Below are 21,033 nucleotides of genomic sequence, written 5' to 3'. Positions count from 1 at the left end.
TTAACACTGTATGAGCTCATCCAGGAGCCCATGGACTAACTGGTATTTTTCCACTTGTATGGCTTTGTATGCTGAATCTGTTATATATATAAGTGTGGTTTTGTCAAGGAGCCAGCGGTCTTCCTCGGCGCACCTGATGGGTGAGGATCGACGAGGCTCCTCTATGTAGAGTTTTGCTTTGGCCAATAAAACGTTTGAACCTTCTCCGTTGCCAACTGACTGTTATTTGGAAAGGCTATTGCGGACTATCGGTAAGTGTGGCCCTTGGGATTTTTGTTAAGTACATCAGAATGTTTACCCGTGTGCAGCTACATGGAGGTCTGCTTCTGCCTGGATTGATGACATTTGAAATTGCAATCGCGTGACTAATTTATGGACTCCTCTCGGGGGAGCAGTGATAGACGGTTGACCAGGATATTGCAGTGGAAGCTGAAACACAACATTTTTTTGTTTCCTTATCAACAGTAAATCAGAACAGAGGCTGAGGATAAAAAACATCGATAACACCGGAGACTGAATTCTACCCCAAATGTGTGTCACAGTCAACAGCAATTCTCAATGTAGAAACCTGTTTGAAAGTAAAGTGTAATTGTGAATACACGGTTTTTGCAGAAGGATGCACTGTATTACGAGCTAATTACTGCCTGGCAGAAAATTCCAAAAGCTCAATCGAGTGGCACCTCGGCTCCACCTAGCCACTGAAAGGCCACACGTTCACATACCACCTCCATTCAGCGGTTAGTTTGTTTTCTCAAAACAAGCATTAGCTTAGCACGCGAGGCCCACTTTCTAGGGCCTCTAACAGGCAAGGTTTTCCATGTGTGCGTCACAAAGACTCTACATGAAAGCAATTGGGCCATGCATTGTGAAGCTGACTTAGCATTTCCTCCTGCTGTCTGCTATGTGTCACTTCCAACTGTGTCCATGCAGGCATAAATGCAGGTTAGCAAAGGTAAATACTGCACTGCAGAGTTTGTTTACCTTCTGGTGATCAGGAAAATCAACCCAGGGAAAGAAAACGAAAGCAAATCAGTATGAAATGCAATGTAAATATATCAAAGCAAATGAGTAACAACAAATCATTTCTACACAATATTTAAACTTGATAAATTGCTCTACACACTTTAGCACCTCCTTTTGATTTTAGGAAGGAAGCATTAGCCAGCTCATGTCATTAAGGCCACGGTTTCTGCTTTTTTGTTTCCAGAAGCATTAACATAGTAAATGTGTCACATTTATTTCGTTTCATCTGCACAGGCCTTGCTCAAAACCTAAACCTGAAAAATGTAAAGGAAGACACCACCAACATATAAGTAAAAGGATGCTATGTGCCATTGGAGGTCCCAACAGTAGTACTTTCTATTAAGTCATGAAATTCCAAACCTAAAAATGTTAAGTAAATGTTTCGGAACTAGCCTAAATACTTCTGTTTCCAACACTCTATGGCAAATGCTTATGATCTGTGACCTGCCTTTAACGTTCTGTGCTAGCAGGCATGCAAGTGAAATACTACAATCTAGCAGGTCTTGCAGACATCCAAAGGAAGGAATGGCTAACATGGAGTGCTGACAATGCTTACCGAGAGGATTTGCGTCTTTACAGGATGCAATGAGAGTGGTGGACTACTTTCACATGAAGCCACACGTTCACAATGGTTGCAAATGGAGGCAGCCGATTTGACGTTAACAAGTTCTTTATGGACCAGAGCGTCCTTTTTAGGCCATTGAGAATACTCCATTGCTGCAGCCAGGACTTTATTGCCAGAATTTATGGTAACCTTTGGAGATTATTTGTTAACTTTTTTGGGCGTGCATTAAGCGTGAACTGTATACGTTAAAGTATTTGTAGGAATCCAACCGTAGTCTGGAAAGAAACTCTTTGTTAAAGTACTACTTTAAAGATATCTTTTGTGGTGTATACACATATATGTTTATGCACACCTTTGCTTATCAATGCGAGGAATGAGATGCATCCTTCTTGCTTTAAAAAGACTTTGATGCTTTCTCATGATGCATATATTGTATGAAAGTAGAGGTATGAGATTAGGGAAGTGATCAATTTGTGGCAATATCAACTTACAGTTTCAGTAAAACTATAAATATATACACATACATATATATATATATATATATATATATATAATCTACTGGCGGTCGCCAGTAGATAGTTATAGTTAGGACCGTGTTTCCATAGGAAATCCGCAACATTCTATTTGGAATAACTTTGGCGCCGGTCGACGAATCCTCGCGAAAGTTTAAAAACTAATGGGGCGCTACGCTCCGCTCCTACCCTGAAAGTCTCGGGGGGGATTAGTCAAGCGGGGGCTGAGAAAAAAGGGGGGTCCCAAAACGCGTTTTCCCCATGCATTTTCCCATAGGACCTTTAGTCCGAGCTACAGCCCGAACGGCTGAACAGAATTACTTGAAATTTGGCAGAGAGGTAGTCCTCAGGTCAAGGATGTGCCTTTTGTAGGTCTGGTGTAAATCTGTTCAGCAGTTCCTGAGAAAATAGCATTTAAATCAATATATATATCTGTAAGCGCGCTCCGTGCGCTTACCGTAAGCTTACCGTACGCGTACGGTGCCGTGCGCGAGCTCAATTCTGATTGGTGGTTACATGACTGTAAACATTCGAATTGGTCGAAATCAGGAAGTGTCGGCCGCCATTTTCTGTCTCTCGCACTGAGAAACAAAGGTGGGGAACGTGAAAAGGGGGCAACGAAGAGAGTTGCAGACCCCCTAGTGTTTGTCAGGGGGTCCAAGAAGGACCCAAAAGTACGAAAAATACATTTAATAATTTTTTAAAAAAATCGCGGAGTGCGCGTACGGTAAGCTTACCGTACGCGCACAGGAAAAAAAAAAAAAATAAAAAAATAAAGAAGTAACAATCACATTTATTAAATAAATTAAAGGACCCACAAGGGCGAAGAAAACAAATGTTACTGTGTAAAAAAAGGCGAGGCGCACACGGCATGCACTGCGCAACGTGGGCGCTCGGTGCGCGAAGCGCACCGTGCGCGGAGGGTGTGCGCACAGTGAAAAACCAGAAAAAAAAATAAAAAATAAATACATAACTTAGCATTTAAAAAACCGTACAAATTCACTGAAAAAACCATAGGTTTCACACACGTTATAGTTAGGAATTATCATTTACAAAACCTTGCAAATTCACTTAAAAAACCATAGGTTTCACACATGTTATAGTTACCTGTACATTTCACTCGTAAAAAACCAATGAAATTCCACGTTATAGTTAGATCAGGTAACTATAACTTGCGCGACCGCAATCCACAATGTGTAATTTCAGATGTCATCATTGATGTCATGAGTGATGTCACTGACCATGTCATGAGTGATGTAATATGTGACGTCATCAGCAGTTTATTGTGGGCGCGCAAGTTATAGTTACCTGATCTAACTATAACGTGGAATTTCATTGGTTTTTTACGAGTGAAATGTACAGCTAACTATAACATGTGTGAAACCTATGGTTTTTTAAGTGATATATATATATTCAAAGCAGAAGTGTATTCTCCCAAAACTAAATTTAGTTATCGGTGGAAGGAGTATGATGATTCCAAATCCTTATGACCTTGATTTCATATATATGCGACCCTTGACCCTGCTTCCCAGGCAGGTCGCTCCCCACGCCGCAACAGCACCACCTGTTGTGCCCGTGACTCAGCTCGCTGCTGCTGCCTCCAAACGCGAGTTGGAGGCCAGGCTTGCTCCTTTGGTTCTGCTCAGCACTCTGACTCCTTGTCTCATTTTGCGCTAATTTCCTCTTTTGCCTTAAATTACTGCTTTGGCTGTGTTCCCTTCTGTAATTGCCTGTGCTGTCATTGCTTTGCCTCATTTACTGATTTTTTCCCCCTTTTGCGTTCTGTTCCCTCCGCCGTCTCTCGCCCGTTTTCCAGCCGCTGCCTCCCTGCAGCACCGCCCCCCTGCACGCCCATTCGCCGCCCCACTTCCGCCTCCCAGCTGCTCCTCCCTTCCACCTCCCCTTATATGGCTGCCGCTGGGGCGCCGAAGGTGTGCCTAATGCAAGCCCGTCTGCGCCCGTCCGCGCCTGGTCCGTGCCCTGCGCCAGAACCCCTGGCCCCCGCGAACGCCACGACGCCCGTCTCCGCTACGACTCCAGCACCCTCCACGCACTCAATGCCGGACGATCACGCACCTGCTGCCTGGCCGCCCCGAAGCTCACCCAAGTGCCGGAACTACAGCTTCCCCAGCATCCGGCACGCCAACCCACCGACCAGGAAAGGACCCAACTACCTCAGATGCATTCTCCTCAACACCCACTCCGCCCGCAAACATGCCGTTGAACTGTGGGACCTACTCGACTCAACCTCCCCAGATGTCGCCTCCCTGGCGGAGACCTGGCTGAACCCCTTCTTGGCACCCGACATCGCCATAGCCATCCCGGAAGGCTACAAGATCAACCGCAGGGACTGCACCAACAGAGTAGGAGGAGGAATCGCCATCGTCCACAGGAACACTCTCGACCAACACCGATGACACCCTCAGCACCGCCGAACACCTGCACTTTCAGATCCACACCGACCCCAACACCACCCTCAGAGGAACCCTCGTTTACAGACCCCCCGGACGCTGACCACAGTTCAGCGACTCCATCGCCGACTTCGTCAGCACACACGCCCTCACCTCCACAGACTACATCCTCCGCGGGGACCTGAACTTCCACCTCGAGAACAACAACGACACCAACTCCACCACGCTGATCGACAACCTCGCCAACCTCGGACTCAGACACCCACCCACTCCGCCAGCCACACGCTTGACCCCATCTTTTCCGCAAGTCCCCACGTTTCCTTCAACCACACCACTGAACTCCACTGGACCGACCATCGCTGCATCCACTTCACCTTCCGGAAACCCACCACGCACCATCGCACCCAACAGGGGCTCCTGGAGCAAAGTCACCGAAGACCAGCTAACCACCACCCTCACCCAGAGCCCACCCACCAACCCAGACACCGCCACCCGCAACCTCAGACAGTGGATCAACGACTGTGCCAACACCCTCGCCCCAGTCAGGAAACCCTCCAACAGCCACACCAGCAAGTAAGCCAGCTGGTTCACTGAAGACCTCCAGGCCTCCAAGCAAACCTGCCGAAAGCTAGAGAAGAACTGGCTCCGCGAACGAACACCAGGCAGCTACGCAGCCCACAAGAACGCCACCCGCAGACACCATCACCTCATCAGATCCGCCAAAAGGGCCTCCTTCAAAGACCGCCTAGACAACAACGCACACAACAGCAAAGAGCTCTTCAACATCGTGAAGGAACTCTCCAACCCCAGCTCCAACATCAACGACATCCCACCTTTGCAAGACCTGGGCGACTCGCTGGCCACCTTCTTCCATTGCAAGATCGCAGACATCCACGACAGCTTCAACGCCACGACCACCCTGACAACCACTGAGATCTCCGCCCCCACAATCACCGTCCGCACCAACCGCCTGCTCTCCTGGACCAACATAAACGATGATGACACCATCAAAATCATGATCACCATCCACTCCGGATCTCAGTCAGACCCATGCCCACACCACATCTTCAACAAAGCCAGCACCGCCATCGCACCCCATCTCCGGAAAGCCATCAACATCTCCTTCGAGATAGCAACCTTCCCGGAGAGCTGGAAGCATGCTGAGATCAACGCCTTACTCAAGAAACCCAAAGCGGACCCCAAGAACTTTCGGCCCATCTCACTGCTCCCGGTCCCAGCGAAGGTCATCGAGAAGACCGTCAACAAACAACTGACCCGCTACCTCGAGGAGAACAGCATCCTGGACCTGTCCCAGTCCGGGTTCCGCAGCAACCACAGCACCGAAACTGCCCTTATCGCCGCCACCAATGACATCAGGACCCTGCTAGACAACGGAGAAACCGCGGCCCTCATCCTCCTGGACCTGTCAGCTGGCTCCGACACAGTCTGCCACTGCACACTACGCAAACGCCTCCGCGACGCCGAGATCCAAGAGAAGGCCCTGGACTGGACCACCTCCTTCCTCTCTGGCAGAACACAGAGCGTCTGCCTCCCCCCCTTCCGCTCCAAAGCCACCAAGATCATCTGCGGCGTACCTCAAGGCTCATCCTCCAGCCCAACGCTGTTTAACATCTACATGGCACCGCTCGCCCACGTCGCCCGACTACATGACCTCAATATCATCTTCTACGCCGACGACCTCCAGCTGATCCTATCACTCACCAATGACCCCCTCACCCCCAAAACCAAACTCCACGAAGGAATGAAAGCCATCGCCGAATGGATGAGGAACAGCCGATTGAGGCTGAAGTCGGACAAGACGGAGGTCCTCATCCTCGGAACCATCCCTTCGGCCTGGGACGACTCCTGGTGGCCGGCCACACTAGGAACAGCTCCAACACCCACCGACCACACACACAACCTAGGGGTCATCCTCGCCTCCATCCTCTCCATGACTAAGCAGGTCAACGCCATCTCGTGCTCCTGCTTCAACACCCTCCGCATGCTCCGCAAGATCTACAAGTGGATCCCCACCGAAATGAGAAGAACGGTCACCCAGGCCCTCGTCAGCAGCAGGTTGGACTATGGAAACGCCCTCTACGCAGGAGCCTCGGCCAAACTCCAGAAACGGCTTCAACGCATCCAGAACGCCTCTGCACGCCTGATCCTTGACATCCCTCGCTACAGCCACATCACACCCCACCTGAGAGACCTGCACTGGCTCCCTGTCAACAAGAGGATAACCTTCAAGCTCCTCACCCATGCACACAAGGCACTCCACAACACCGGACCAGCTTACCTCAACAGACGACTCAGCTTCTACACCCCCACCCGCCAGCTCCGCTCTGCCGACCTCGCAACCCACATCCGAAGAACGACCTCCAGTGGCAGATCATTCTCCCACCTCGCCGCCAAGGCGTGGAACACCCTCCCCATCCACCTGCAGCATACCCAAGACCTGCTGACCTTTAGAAGACTCCTCAAGACCTGGCTTTTAGAGCAGTAGCAGCATTCCCCACCCCCCTGCGCCTGGAGACCCTAACGGGTAAGTAGTGCGCTTTACAAAAACTATGATTGATTGATATAATATTGATGTTTCAGATATAAGATATTTCGGAGTTTCACAAGAAAACAGAGAGTCTAAGACATAGAGATATCCTAGAATTTTACAATTAAAAATGGCATGTTATAGTCTCTGCAATCTGTTGATAACATATTAAAGATCTTATTCTTATCTTTGGATATCTGCTATCACCCGCTAGACGTCAGTGCCCAGCAGAGCAATTAGTGAGAGTGGTGATGTCCTGTGCTTTCTTTCTTATCCATTTCCCCTTTCCCTTGGCCAGCAGCTAACCAACATGTTATGTTATGTTATTTATTCTTGTAAGGCGCAACAGCTGCCCGAAGGTTTCCCGGCGCCGCTTGACAGGAGCAGAAAGAGGGTTGGGGATTGGGGCTCTATTGATTAAACAGCGAGGTTTTTAAACGCTTTAGGAAATTCCCGTAGACTGTCATTTCGAAGCAGCAAAGGGAGAGTGTTCCACATAGAGGGGCCCAAATAAGAAAAGGACCGACCCCCCATTCGCGACAATCTGGTCCTAGGGACCGAAAATTTGGCCTGAGTGACAGAGCGGAGAAGGCGCGATGGTACGGAAGGATGAGCTAAGATATTGAGGTATAGGGGAGCTTTGCCTAATTTGATCTTAACCATTTAGCTCAGGGCTTTGAATTTTATTCAATTTTCCACCCTGAGCCAGTGAAGGTCCCGAAGATAACCAGAAATAGGAACCATTCTGGGGACCTGGCAAAGCAGCCTAGCAGCCGCATTCTGCACCATCTGCAGTTTACGTACCACATCCTTATTGGCTCCTAAATATAGGATGTTGCCATAATCCAATCTGGAGGTAACAAGAGCCTGGACCACAGTTCTTTGAGTGGAAGTAGGCAACATCCAGAGGATTTTCCTGTGCCATTTAAGGACAGTGAAGCAAGTTGAGGCCACCTTCACAGCTTGTTGCATCATTGAAAGTTGATCATCAATGATAAAGCCTAAGTTGCGGACCAGGTGACCTCAGGCTTCCATTTTCCAATCTAAAAAAATGAACAACACGTATGGCAGTTTAATTCTCCCATTTTATATTACAGGTATTAAGCAGTAATACTAAAAAGGTATTAAGCAACAAAACAGGTGTGATCAATTCATATTTATTATTTAGCATTCAGTGTGTGTGCTGGAATTATAGGAGCATTACCTTACGGGTGGTATTAGGGAGCTAATTTCTTGGTCCTGATAAAAAACCATGGAGATTGGCTTAAAACTTATAGGTCCATAGGAAGGCAGGTACATTACCACCTAGACTTCGCACTTTCTCCCCATTTTGTAAACATACGCCTAGAGGATAGATTAAAGGATTCACTAACCTACTAGGAAGTTATTTTTAACCCCTACAGTGCTCACGACAGAATGGTTCCGTCATGAGGACAGGGGCACGAAATCCCTCTGCTGTTTGCAGCAGAGCTATTTCCAATTTTTTTGGGGCCCCGGGAGGTGGGGAAGAGCTTCTCCAACCTCCCGAGGCCCTTCCCTCATTTTCAATCTAATGACGATCGCGCACTGTCATCATTAGATTGACAACGCAACTGAAACTTAGTTTCAGTTTTAGTGTTTCAGTGGTCGTGGGGCTATCTCAGCCCCCCGAGTACATAAACACTTGGGAGAGGTATCATTGGAAAGTAGAGAATCTCCCCTTTCCAATGGTACCCTTCCCTAGTGGATCCCTGCTTGGGGATCACCCCAGGAGGGCAATCCCCAAGCAGGGATCCACCCACTAGCACCAGGGAGGGGGGAGCGGCCCCTTGGGCAAGGGCCTTTGCTCCCCCCATATTTTTGGGGGCACAACAGTCTTTCTGCCCCCCCTTGGGGGGGGGGGAGATGGAAGCAGTAGCCCCCAATCTGCCCTCTCCCCCCCCAGGGAGCAGAAATCCCACTAGAAACCAGGGATTCATTTTTTTATTGATGTTGGTGTGGGGCTGCCCAAAATAGGTATGAAAGTGCCCCCACCCCTGTGAAATTCCAGTCTTTCTGCCCCCCGGGGCAGATGAGTGCAGTATTCCCCTATCTGCCACCCGGGGGGATGGAGGGGGGCAGAGACCCCACTAGAAACCAGGGATTATTTTTTTCATTGATGTTGGGGTGGGGGCTACCCAAAATGAGCATGGCAATGCCCCCCCCCCCCCAAGAGAAATGTCATTCTTTCTGTCCGCCCGGGGGCAGATGGGGGCAGCAGCCCCCAATCTGCCCCTTGGGGGGCAGATAGCCCACAAGAAACCAGTGACTTTGTTTTTTTATTGATGTTTGGGTGGGGGCTGCCCAATATGGGCATCGCAATGCCACCACCCCCAGTGAAATTCCAGTCTTTCTGCCCCCCGGGGGCAGTAGCCCCCAATCTGCCCCTAGGGGGGCAGAAAGCCCATTAGAAATCAGGAATTTATATGTAATGTAGGGGTGGGGGCTGTCCAGAATGGGCATGATAATGCCCTCACCCCAAAAACAATTACCACAGTCTTTCTGCCCCTCCCCGGAGGCATATTGGGGCAACAGCCCCTTATCTGCTCCCCCACTAGGCCTCAGGATATATTTTTTTTAATTCAGGGGTGAGGTCAGCCCAGAATGCCAATGCCCACACCTCCACCAACAAATGCCGATAGTCTTTCTGCCCCGCCCCACAGGGGGCGGGGCAGAAAGCCCACTAGGTGCCAGCGATTACGCTGGCTTTTTTTATGCGTGAGGGTGGGGTTGCACAGTATGGGCATACCAATGCCGCATGCTCCACAGAAATAGCCACAGTCTTTCTGCCCCCCTTGGGGGCATATCGGGGCAACCCTTACCCCCACCCCCGATTCCCACCCAGGGCGGCAGAAAGCCCACTAGGCACAGAGTTGTTTTTAGCAATGTGCCTACCTGTGGATTTTGGCCCCTTGCGCAGCCGGCACATAGAGAAACCTAGCAAACCTGTACATTTTTTTAAACTAAACACGAAGGGGAATCCAGGATGGGGTGACTTGTGTGCCTCTCATCAGGTTCTGTTACCCAGAATCCCTTATAAACCTCAAACTTAGTTAAAAAAAAAAAACATTTTCTTCACATTTCTGTGATGGAAAGTTCTGGGGTCTGTGTGGATCCACAAAATTCCAACTACCCTGCATTCCCTAAAGTCTTCCGAGAAAAATGGTAGCTCACTTGTGTGGGTAGGCCTTGTGTCCGCAACAAGAAACGGCCCAAAACGCAATGTGGACACACCACATTTTCTCTGTGAAAACTGACCCTTTTTTTGCAAAGAGCCTAGCTGTAGATTTTGAACCCTAGCTCTGCCGGCACCTAGGGAAACCTAGCAAACCTATACATTTTTGAAAACTAGACACCCAGGGGAATCCAGGATGTGGTGACTTGTCTGCCTCTCACCAGGTTCTGTTACCCAGAATCCCTTTCAAATCTCAAAATTTGTCAAAAAACACATTTTCCTCACATTTCTGTGGTGGAAAGTTCGGGTACCTGCGTGTATCCACAAAATTCAACCCACGCCGCATTCCCCAAAGTCTTTAGAGAAAAATAGTACCTCACTTGTGTGGGTAGACCTAGTGCCCGCGACAGGCAAGGGCCCAAAACCTATTGAGGCGACATCAAAATTACCTATCACAAAACGACCTGGTTTTGCAAGGGGGGTTCCATGAGTTTTTGGCCCCGGGCTCGGTGGCCATCTAGGGAAACCTACCAAACCCACACTTGGGGGAGTCCAGCATGGTACAGCTTGCGTGGGTCCCCCAACATTTCCCTACCAAGAATCCCCTGCAAACCTCAAATTTTGTTGACAAAAATAATTTTTTTCTCACATTTCTGTGTGGGAAAGTTGTAGGATCACCGGGCTGACAAATTTCCTACCACACAGCGTTCCCCCAGGTCTCCCGATAAAAATGGTACCTCACTTGTGTGGGTGGGCATCATGGCTGCAACAGGAAATGGCCCAAATCGTACTGTGGAGATTTCAAAATTACCTATAACAAAACTATCTGGTTTAGGGAGGGGGCTGGGGGCAACCTGATTTTTTGGCCCCATGCTCGCCGCCATCTAGGGAAACCTACCAAACCCACACATTTCTGAAAACTAGACATCCGGGGGAGTCCAGCGAGGTATGGCTTGCATGGATCCCCCAACGTTTCCCTACCCAGAATCCTCTGAAAACCTCAAATTTAGCTGAAAATAACCGTGCCAAATATACCTCGCTTGTGTGGGTGTCCAATGCAGATTTGGCTAAAAACGTATTTCTTAACAAATTCAGCGCTTAGAATTCTCAGTGCTATACCCTTAATCCCTATGTTTTGGGCTATTCACAGTCAGAGGCCCTTGCCCCACCCACACAAGTGAGGTATCATTTTACTTGGGAGACTGAGGGGAACACTGTGGGGTAGGACATTTGAGCCGGCTTGGTGATTCCACCCAAAAATATGTGGAAAGTTTGTTTTTCTCCAGCTAAATTGAGATGTGCACAGCATTCTGGGTAGGAAAACGTTGGGGGATCCATGCAAGCCATACCTCGCTGGACTCCCCTGGATGTCTAGTTTTTAGAAATGTGTGGGTTTGGTAGTTTCCCAAGATGGCCGCCGAGCCCAGGTTAGCCCCTTGTAAAACCAGGTTGTTTTGAGATAGATAATATTAATGTCTCCTCAATACGTTTTGGGCCCTTGCCTGTCGAGGGTACTTGACCCACCCACGTGAATGAGGTATCTTTTTTATCAGGAGATCTGGGGGAATGCGGATTGGTAGGAAATTAGTGGATCCAGGCATATTCCAGAACTTTCCAATACAGAATTTTGAGAAAAAAGTAATTTTTTTTCAGCTAAATTTGAGGTTTGCAGGGGATTCTGGGTAGGGAAATATTGGGGGACCCATGCAACCCATACCTTGCTGGACTCCCCAGGGTGTCTAGTTTTCAGAAATGTGTGAGATTGGTAGGTTTCCCTAGATAACCGCCGAGCCTGAGGCCAAAATCTCATAGGAACCCCCCCTTGCAAATCCAGGTTGTTTTGTGATAGGTAATTTTGATGTCGCCTCAATAGGTTTTATGCCCTTGCCTGTCGCGGGTACTTGACCCACCCACACAAGTGAGGTACCATTTATCTCGGAAGACTTTAGAGAACGCGGGGTGGGTAGAATTTTGTGGATCCACACAGATTCCAGAACTTTCCACCACAGAAATGTGAGGAAAATGTGTTTTTTTTTACAAATGTTTAGGTTTGCAAGGGATTCTGGGTAACAGAACCTGGTCAGAGCCAGTCAAGTCACCCCATCCTGGATTCCCCTGGGTGTCTAGTTTACAAAAAGGTATAGGTTTGCTCGGTTTCCCTAGGTGCTGGCAGAGTTAGGGTTCAAAATCTACAGCTAGGCACTTTGCAAAAAAAGGGTCCGTTTTCACTGTGAAAATGTGGTGTCCACATTTTGTTTTGGGCGGTTTTCTTTCGCGGACACTAGACCTACCCACACAAGTGAGGTACCATTTTTCTCTGAAGACTTTGGGGAATGTGGGGTGGGTGGGATTTTGTGGATCCACGCAGATTCCAGAATTTTCCACCACAGAAATGTGAGGAAAATTTGTTTTTTGGGACACATTTTTAGGTTTGCAAGGGATTCCGGGTAACAGAAACTGGCGAGAGCCAGTTAAGTCACCCCATCCTATGTTCCCCTGGGTGTCTAGTTTTCAAAAATATATAGGTTTCCCTAGGTGCCGGCAGAGCTAGGGTTCAAAATCTACAGCTAGGCACTCTGGGTCAGTTTTCACTGTAAAAATAAAGTGTGTCCACGTTGCGTTTTGAGCCGTTTCCTGTCGCGGGCACTAGGGCCTACCCACACAAGTGGGGTACCATTTTTATCGGGAGACTTAGGGTAACACAGAATTGTAGAGAAACTGTTAGTACCTATTGACTTTGAATGCATTTATGCCTTCCAAATGAAAGACAATGTGTAAAAAAGAAGACATTTTGAAAAATGACCTTTAATTCTCATGCTAGTTTGGGTACTCACAATTTCGGAAATGTGCAAATAGCTACTTTTCTAAACTCTATATTTTGTTCCAATTTCAGGAATACATAGGTGTCTTTCATACCGATTTTTCCATGTATATATTTTCCCAAATTAATTGCTATATACCCGGTGCATGATAAAAAACCATTGTAAGACGCTGCTCAGTTATTGGCTCTAGGTTCGTCGGGTTCTTGGTGAACCTGCAAGTCCTATATATCCCCACAACGAGAAAGGTCAGCTGTCATAATAACGGTTACACAAATGGCTGTTTTTGTCAAATTAATTTTCAATTTTTCTTATATTCAACTGTTAGTTTCCATAAAGAAACCTTGAAGGATCTACACAAATGACCCCTTGCTGAATTCAGAATTCTACTTTTCTAAAATGTATAGCTTTCCAGGATCCATTCTTGCTTTCATACCCATTTCTACCATTACCTGGAAGGAGGTTGAAGGCACAAAAAATAGAAAAATAGGCTACGTCCCAGAAAAAAGCCAAAACTGTGTAAAAAATGTGGTTTTCTGAAAAAAGTCTGCTTGTCCCTGAAAACTGGGAAGATGGTGATTTCAGCACCACAACCCTTTTGTGGATACCATTGGCAGGGAAAAAAACAGACACTTTCATCTGTAGCCCTTTTTTCCCCATTAAAAAAATAAAAATATTATATTAGCTGTATTTTGGCTCATTTCTGGGTCCCTTCCAGGGAAATCCACAGAACTTGGGTACCTTTAGAATCCCCATGATGTTGGAAGAAAAAGACGTAAATTTGGCGTGGATGCCTTACGTCGTTAAAATGTTACAGGGGCCTAAGCGCGAACTACCCCAAATAGCCAAAAAAAGGCTTAGCACCGGGGGGGGGGCAGGGGGTGGGGGGGGGAAAGCCTAGCAGCGAAGGGGTTAATGCTCTACACACCCCTCCCACTCCTATTGGATGTATGACGATAGAACGCAAACAAAAACAACGAATGCCATCACATCGCATTTTTTACATCGCATGCACCGTTACAGCGCATGCATATACCACGCAAACCATGACATCGCATTCCCCTTTACATGCATACAAAATACCTTTTCAACGCACACAAATACCATGCATTCAATTACATCGCAAAATTCTCCCTAATGGCCCCCAAACACTAATATCGGAACCTATCAAACACAGTACGACCCCCTGACACTACCCTCAACACTAAGCCTTAAGTCCTAAACACTATAGCCTATAAAACGACCCTACACTACGACCTCAACCCTAAGCCCTAACCCCTAAGGCCAAAGCCTACACTACTATTAACCCTAAGCCCTAACACCTAACCCTAAAGCCAAAAACAGTACCCTACAGTACTCTTAACCCTAAGCCCTAACCCATAAAGCCAAAAACAGTACCCTACACTACTCTTAACCCTAAGCCCTAAGCCCCAATGCCTAAAACACTACAATATACTACTTCCTCAACCCTAAGCCCTAATGCCTAAAGCCTAAAACACTACGATATACTACTTCCTCAACCCTAAGCCCTAAACCCTAATCCCTAAAGCCTAAAATACTACCCTCCACTACACTCCCCATCAACTACCCTAAACCCTAAAAGACTACGAGTCCAGCGTCATCCTTACCCGTCTCTCGACGTGGTTCCAGCGTTGTCTCCCCGCCCCGGCGCACAACCTTCCCGGAGCCCGTCCCGGCGCACGACCCGTCGGTGTATAAGCATGCGTTGTAACGTCGCATGCGATGTAATGGCGTGCGTAGTGAACGCACGCGTCGTAACGTTGCATGTGTTGTGACGGCACACTACGTAAAAGCATGCGTTGTAACACATGCGTTGAGATGGTTGTTCGCCCTCCTATTTGCTTCCACCATCATAATATACTACGCTGTGCTCCCGTGAACCTCGTAAGTGGTGGGTAAGGGATCTAAACAAACAAAAGTTTTTTTTCTCATCATCCTGTGGAGGGTTAGCTCACGTCAGAACAGATAGGCCTTCTTTTGTTTGTTGGAACCTGACCAGTAGGAGGGCGGGCCTTTTTGTCAAGTTTTCCTCTTACCTCCCCCTGTTTTTTAATGATGTAAACTGTGGTCCAGTGTTCCAAGTCAATAAAGCCTGAAAAAGTTTTTGAATACATACATGGGGTTTCCTTTGGAGCTGGATGCTATTGCAAAAAGATATATGCAAATATTAACTTGTGAAAAATGCAAAGAACCATGCAGGGCAGTGAAATTGTGAGTACACTTTTGGATATTTACTTGCATCTCATGCCTCTGCAGATGAATAGGGTTTTTCTTGGCAGTCCATAGCCCTGAAAAGCAATCAACATCGAATGACATGGATTTTTTACTTGAAATGAAAAATATCTTATTTTTGCCTGGGTGCCATAGGGTGTGAGGTAACCGTGTAAACCTAATTATTATCTTTATTGAAGTTTGTACATGTGTAAAGGAATTTTAGATGCTGGGAGACTGAAGGTAGCATTGAAAAGTATACATTGTTGTTTCTAATGCACAGCTCTAGACCCTTCTGAGGAAAGGGAAAAACTCATGTCTGTTGAGTAGGCACTTCATGCTGAGCCCATCAGACAGTCATTGTTTTAATGTTGTAGAGTGCTAATTCACACCCTACTGTGGAATCTAAAATCATGGCCTGTGCAGTACTGTATGTAAGTCATTTAAAACGAATGTCGTGCCCTGCATCACAATAACAGCTCGTTTCAAATAAAACATGTTCAGGTCCTTTGCCACCAATCAGGTTTTTGTTATTATTAGTTGGTACTTGTATAAGGCAGTAAGAACAGAATTGGGCAACTGGCCAGCACATTATGAAAAGATCTCTCGAAGTGTGTGGTGTGTGTATGTGTGTGTTTTGCACCCTTGGTACAGGCTGAAAGTGGCATACTGTTAGCATCCATAGTACAAGGATACCCACACTGGTCTCTTGCAAGTGTGAGAGACTTTAAATAAGGGTGGAAAAGCACAGAAATCTTAAGCTTTTGTTATTTGAAAATTGGTCTATTTTTCTCTAGAAAACCACCGTCGTCCATCGTGCATCTTGCAGACATTAGTTGTACCCACAGATGTCTTCGCTGCACATCCATATGTAATCCCATACCTCTCTCTATAGCAACATTTAATTTGCAGCAACCTTTCTTTGGCCCAGAGAGGATATGTGAATATCAATCCATCCCTCATAGTTTGTCTGTTCTAAATTCATTTAAAGGAGCGGTATTAATGACCTCACTTCTGCGTTCAAGCACTCGACATGAATAAACCCATGTATTTCAACAAGGATCCATTATTTTAACTGTGCATGATTATTATACCTAGAACCTTCAAGTAAAGTATTATCCAAAGTATCACAACATTTCTCAGCTACGAGGAAAGTTATTAACCATTAACTTGATCAGAATTTAGATCATTAGAACTGTCAATTCACAGTAGGAGTTGCTCAAGGTAGACCTTACTTTTATATTTCAAATATACTGCAGTTGTACAATCAAATAAGGCACAACATTTTTCATCCAGTTAATATTCTAAAAGATCTTCAATTTCATTGTGAAACTGTTCGACATTTAAGCAAATATTTGACAAGGCTTCATTTATACAAGAAAATAATTCACCAGAACACTAACCTTACTTGATTTAATAACCTTGATTTGTTCTTCAAACACAGTATCCTTGTTCTTTTCCAAAAATCCATCACATTGATACTCAACCTAAAAATAAATGAAACACATTTTATTTTGCCATGCTTATTAGTTTAGGATGAAGACAGATCATTAAAAAAAGTTTTAAATAACAGATGATGACTTTCATGCAAAGAATGTCATTTTTGTCTAATAATAATATTGACACTTATAAAGTGCATGGTTACACTATAATAGTGTGTCCCTGCGCTGAGCAGAACTCTATATGGCAAGAGGGCAGAGAGAAGACCTATTCCTAGAACAGGCATGTTTTCAGAAGATTCCGAACGGAGAGAGAGAGGGAGAGCATTCCAATTCTTCGCTGCAGATAGCTGAAAGATCGAGCTCCCATTCTGACATTATGTATCTTAGGGACTTTGACCAGATAGGTCCCGGCTGATCTGAGCTGGCGTGAGGGGGTATACGGGGTAAGTAAGCCATGCAAATAGTTTGGGCCTTTGCCCTGTAAAATACGGTGGCTGATGCATAGAGCTTTAAAAAGGACTCTTTTCCCGACTTTAAGCCAGTGCAGGTCATCAAGAGCCTTCCCCCTAGGAACTCTCCTAGAACTTAGCGGCTGCTCCGTCAGAGGCGTGGGACAATGACTCCACCAGTTGCGTGTCATCAGCATATGACACAATGGTGATGCCGTGAAGTTCAACAATCTCTGCCAGGCGTGTGACACATAGATTAAAAAGGGTGGGGCTCAGGGTGGAGCCCTGAAGGACCCCTTGAGGCAGCACTATGCTTTTGGAAATGTGTGGACGCTGTATCACCTGGAAGCTCTTGTCCTGCAGGAAGGAGGACATCCATTTGAGTGCGACATTATCTAACCCTCCTACTCTAAGACGTTGTAAAAGTAGATGGTGGGAAACCGTGTTGAAGACCACACTTGGGTCCAACAGAAAGAAGGCCGCGGTCTGTGTCTCATTCACGCGCCTACGTATGGACTCGGTGGTAAGGAGCAATGCTGACTCCGTAGAGTATGTCGCTCTGAAACCCGATTGTGAGGAGTGAAGTAAGTTTTGCTGGTTCATGTGTGCAACTAACTAAGTTCACCACTTTTTCTGCTATTTTAGAAAAGTAAGGCAGAAGTGAAATCGGGCCCAGGTTTTCCGGCTGGCTGGGATCAGCTCCAGGCTTTTTCAGTAGAGGGAGGACGATTGCCTCTTTCCAAGATTTAGGGACCACGTCCTCGGAGAAGGAGAGCTCAAGAAGTGGTCCTATATACAGCAGTAAGATATCCAGGTCTGCTCTCATGATCTCAGGTGACGTTGGATCCGTAGGAGAGCCCTATTTAATACTAGAAGCTATGGCTTTGAGATCAACCGTTGAGGGTAGATCGAATTTAGAGAAGCAGTTTGCCACATTCCCCGTGGTGCATTCGACTTGGCAGCTCCTCCCATCCTGAGCCTCAGCCGGAAAAGTATCTTAGCTACCTTCTCCGCAAAGTAGTCTTCAATTCTACTGCAGAACTCGGATGAGTGTGTCATGGGTGTCTCTGTTCTCGTCAGTGAGGATAGATCCTTAAAAACAGCAAATCATTCTTTGGAAGAGCTCTCTGCCTGCTCTATTCTATCCTTGTAGTTGGCCGCACAGGTTTATACGAAGCCTTATTATACTCTGAGAAGTCAGTCCTCTATATGCGCTCCAGGCGCTTAGGCACTTTTTTTACTAATCCTAAAGTTTCATTGAACCACGGTGCGGATTTAGTCCGCCTGCACGGAGGGCTGTTGGTCAAGGGTGCCACCATGTCCAATGCCTCCCTAACCCACTTATCTATGGAGTTACACGCCGCATTAATATCCTATATCTATGTAAGTAAACTTTTGTGAAAAAATATTGGGATTTCATTGTAACAGCAAAATAAAACATTTGCATAACATGATGGTAAGCACTTGGACCACTGGCGTTGACTTTTTACATGCCAGGAGAACAACCCTACTTAAGTTATTATATGTTTTGCGATTTAAAAGGAATACTGGCGAATCCAGTTGTATCAGAACTGGAAGAAGGTGTTCTAATAGTGTAAACACAAGGAGATGATGGACGGAGCGCTGAAACTTTTCAGACACTCACCCCCAGTCACAGATCTGGGTTGAGTCCATCACCATTCTTTAGGTACTTTCGCCACCCCAGGTCAGACACAGCTATATGCAAATCAGTCTTGACCCTATGCCGCATGGGAACAGTCCAGTCTGAACTGCCAAGCCATGTCTTCCCTGGACCGGAAACAAGCATCCTGGAACCGGTTTCGGGCTAACAGCCCTCTTCAGGCAGGCTACCTTAAATCCAGTGTCAAAGTGAGCAAGGGACCCACGTCTGGGCATACCCTGCCAACTTAGGGCGAACAAAGCAAGCACAAGGAGATGATGGACGGAGCGCTGAAACTTTTCAGATACTCACCCCCAGTCACAGATCTGGGTTGAATCCATCGCCATTCTTTGGCTACCTTCGCCACCCCAGTTCAGACACAGCTATATACAAATCAGTCTTGACCCTGTGCCTCATGGGAACAGTCCAGCCCGAACACTGTTCTAATAGTGTAGCCAATATTTTTGTAAAAATCTTGACATTTATATGAGGCGGGGCTGTAGTTCTGACGGAGGTGCAGAGTTTGGGGTCTTTACCATGTTTAAATATGAGGCAGATGTTTACTTCTGGCATAATACGAGTGACCCTAGTTCTTTTGAGAAGATATTAAATAAATTTGTGAGGATGGCGGGGTCAGGAGAATTGTGAAAGTTTTATTGAAACTACCTGTAACCCACCTGGGACTGGCGCCTTATTAATCCTCAGCGGTTTCGATATTAATGTTTTGAAAAATATGATTACATTATTTTTAATTAATTCAATACATAACTTTTAATTAGTATAAATGCATAATAAATCACCATTGTTAGGCATTTATGTTTAAATTAAATACCAAAAAATAATGTTTTATTAATTATTTTAAAATGAATCTAAGATTTAATCCAACATTAAGTTAATAGTGCTGTGGCATTTTTTAAATATACAATAAATATTTACATGAATATTTAATGTAAAAATATTTTGTGAGTTAAATAAACTTTTTTAGTTTTCCCAATAGTTTACCATAAGGAGGATCCACAGTTGGAGTGGTGAGCAGTGCTTAATTTGTAAAATATGAAGTGCCAGGGCTCTGACCAGGAGGCCACTGCAGCTTGCACCACCCATCACCCCTGTCACCGCTGCCAAAACAACTACTGACCATCTCTCTCGCATGTGAATGCGACAGTTCAGATTATTCCAGGTCCCCAAAGCTAAAGGAATGGCTGGGGAGGCAGGTATTAGTAATTTTTTTTAATGTATATTGTTTTCCTAAACACTATTATACTGTTAATCTCTAAATTACATGAGCAGCGCCACCTTGTGGCAGACTGCCCTAAATGTGGTCTTGACAATTAGGTGCCGGTGCCGAGCACCGGAAACCAATTAAGTGCTGGTACTCAGCACCGGAAAGCTCCGGCCCAAATAGAGCACTGGTGGAGAGCTTCCTTTTGTAAAGTATACAGAAAATGAGAAGCATCTGTTAAACTTTATAATAAATCAGTAAAAATATATGTTGATGTCAATTATTAATGAAAATTAATTTGATAATTTTTTTTAAAGGAGAACAAAATTTTAAAAAATGGTACAGTACTATCACACACGATCAGCTACTAAACACAAAATTTCACTTTTTGATTACCTTGCCCCCGAGATTTCCTTTCTAACAGAAACCTGAGAGAATAGGTTCTCCGACCCAGACTTAGCCAATGCACTCCCCAGGTCAGGTTGAGAGGGAAAACGCGTTGATGGTTTAGCAATAATTTACAGAGACAGTTTTGATATGATCTGTGAATCTTCCACAATGTCTAGGTGGGAAGCTCTTGCTTTTAATTGTAAACTAAACCAGAATGCCAGGTATTATGGCCTATGTATTTATATCTACCCCAAACCTAAAACAAAGTTTCTTGAAGCCCTTAGTGACTTCCGGAGACAAGTATACAATACACAAACTACACCATATTAGGGGATTTTAACTTTCACCTAGACGATATGGCCAACAAAAATTCCAAGCTGCTCATTGATAATATGACTAATGTTGACTTAAAGTTATTGGTGAACCTCCCTACTCATATTGCGGGTCACACTCCGGATGCAACATTTTCAAATCACCCAGACTTACAATTTAAGTGGCGCCGTTCCGGTTATTTGATCTGATCATATGGATGTAAGATTTAGCATCTAACTACAGCAATCAAATTGG

General features: G+C 45.9%; 1 protein-coding gene across 3 annotated transcripts in view; it reads right to left on the bottom strand.

Moving 5' to 3' along the window:
• MYO5A (myosin VA) overlaps positions 1 to 21,033 on the bottom strand; it is an 847,747-nt gene that overhangs the window by 221,392 nt on the left and 605,322 nt on the right. For all 3 annotated transcript variants that reach the window (XM_085644171.1, XM_085644172.1, XM_085644173.1), the window contains exon 14: positions 16,707 to 16,790. In XM_085644171.1, the coding sequence (XP_085500297.1) occupies positions 16,707 to 16,790 (84 nt within the window). The remainder of the gene's footprint in view (positions 1 to 16,706; positions 16,791 to 21,033) is intronic.

Source organism: Triturus cristatus, chromosome 3_1, assembly GCF_964204655.1.
Source record: "Triturus cristatus chromosome 3_1, aTriCri1.1, whole genome shotgun sequence".
In the NCBI taxonomy this organism is placed as follows: Eukaryota; Metazoa; Chordata; class Amphibia; order Caudata; family Salamandridae; genus Triturus; species Triturus cristatus.
The sequence above is the reverse complement of the archived record's forward strand: the minus strand, read 5'-3'. Positions and strand labels throughout refer to the sequence as shown.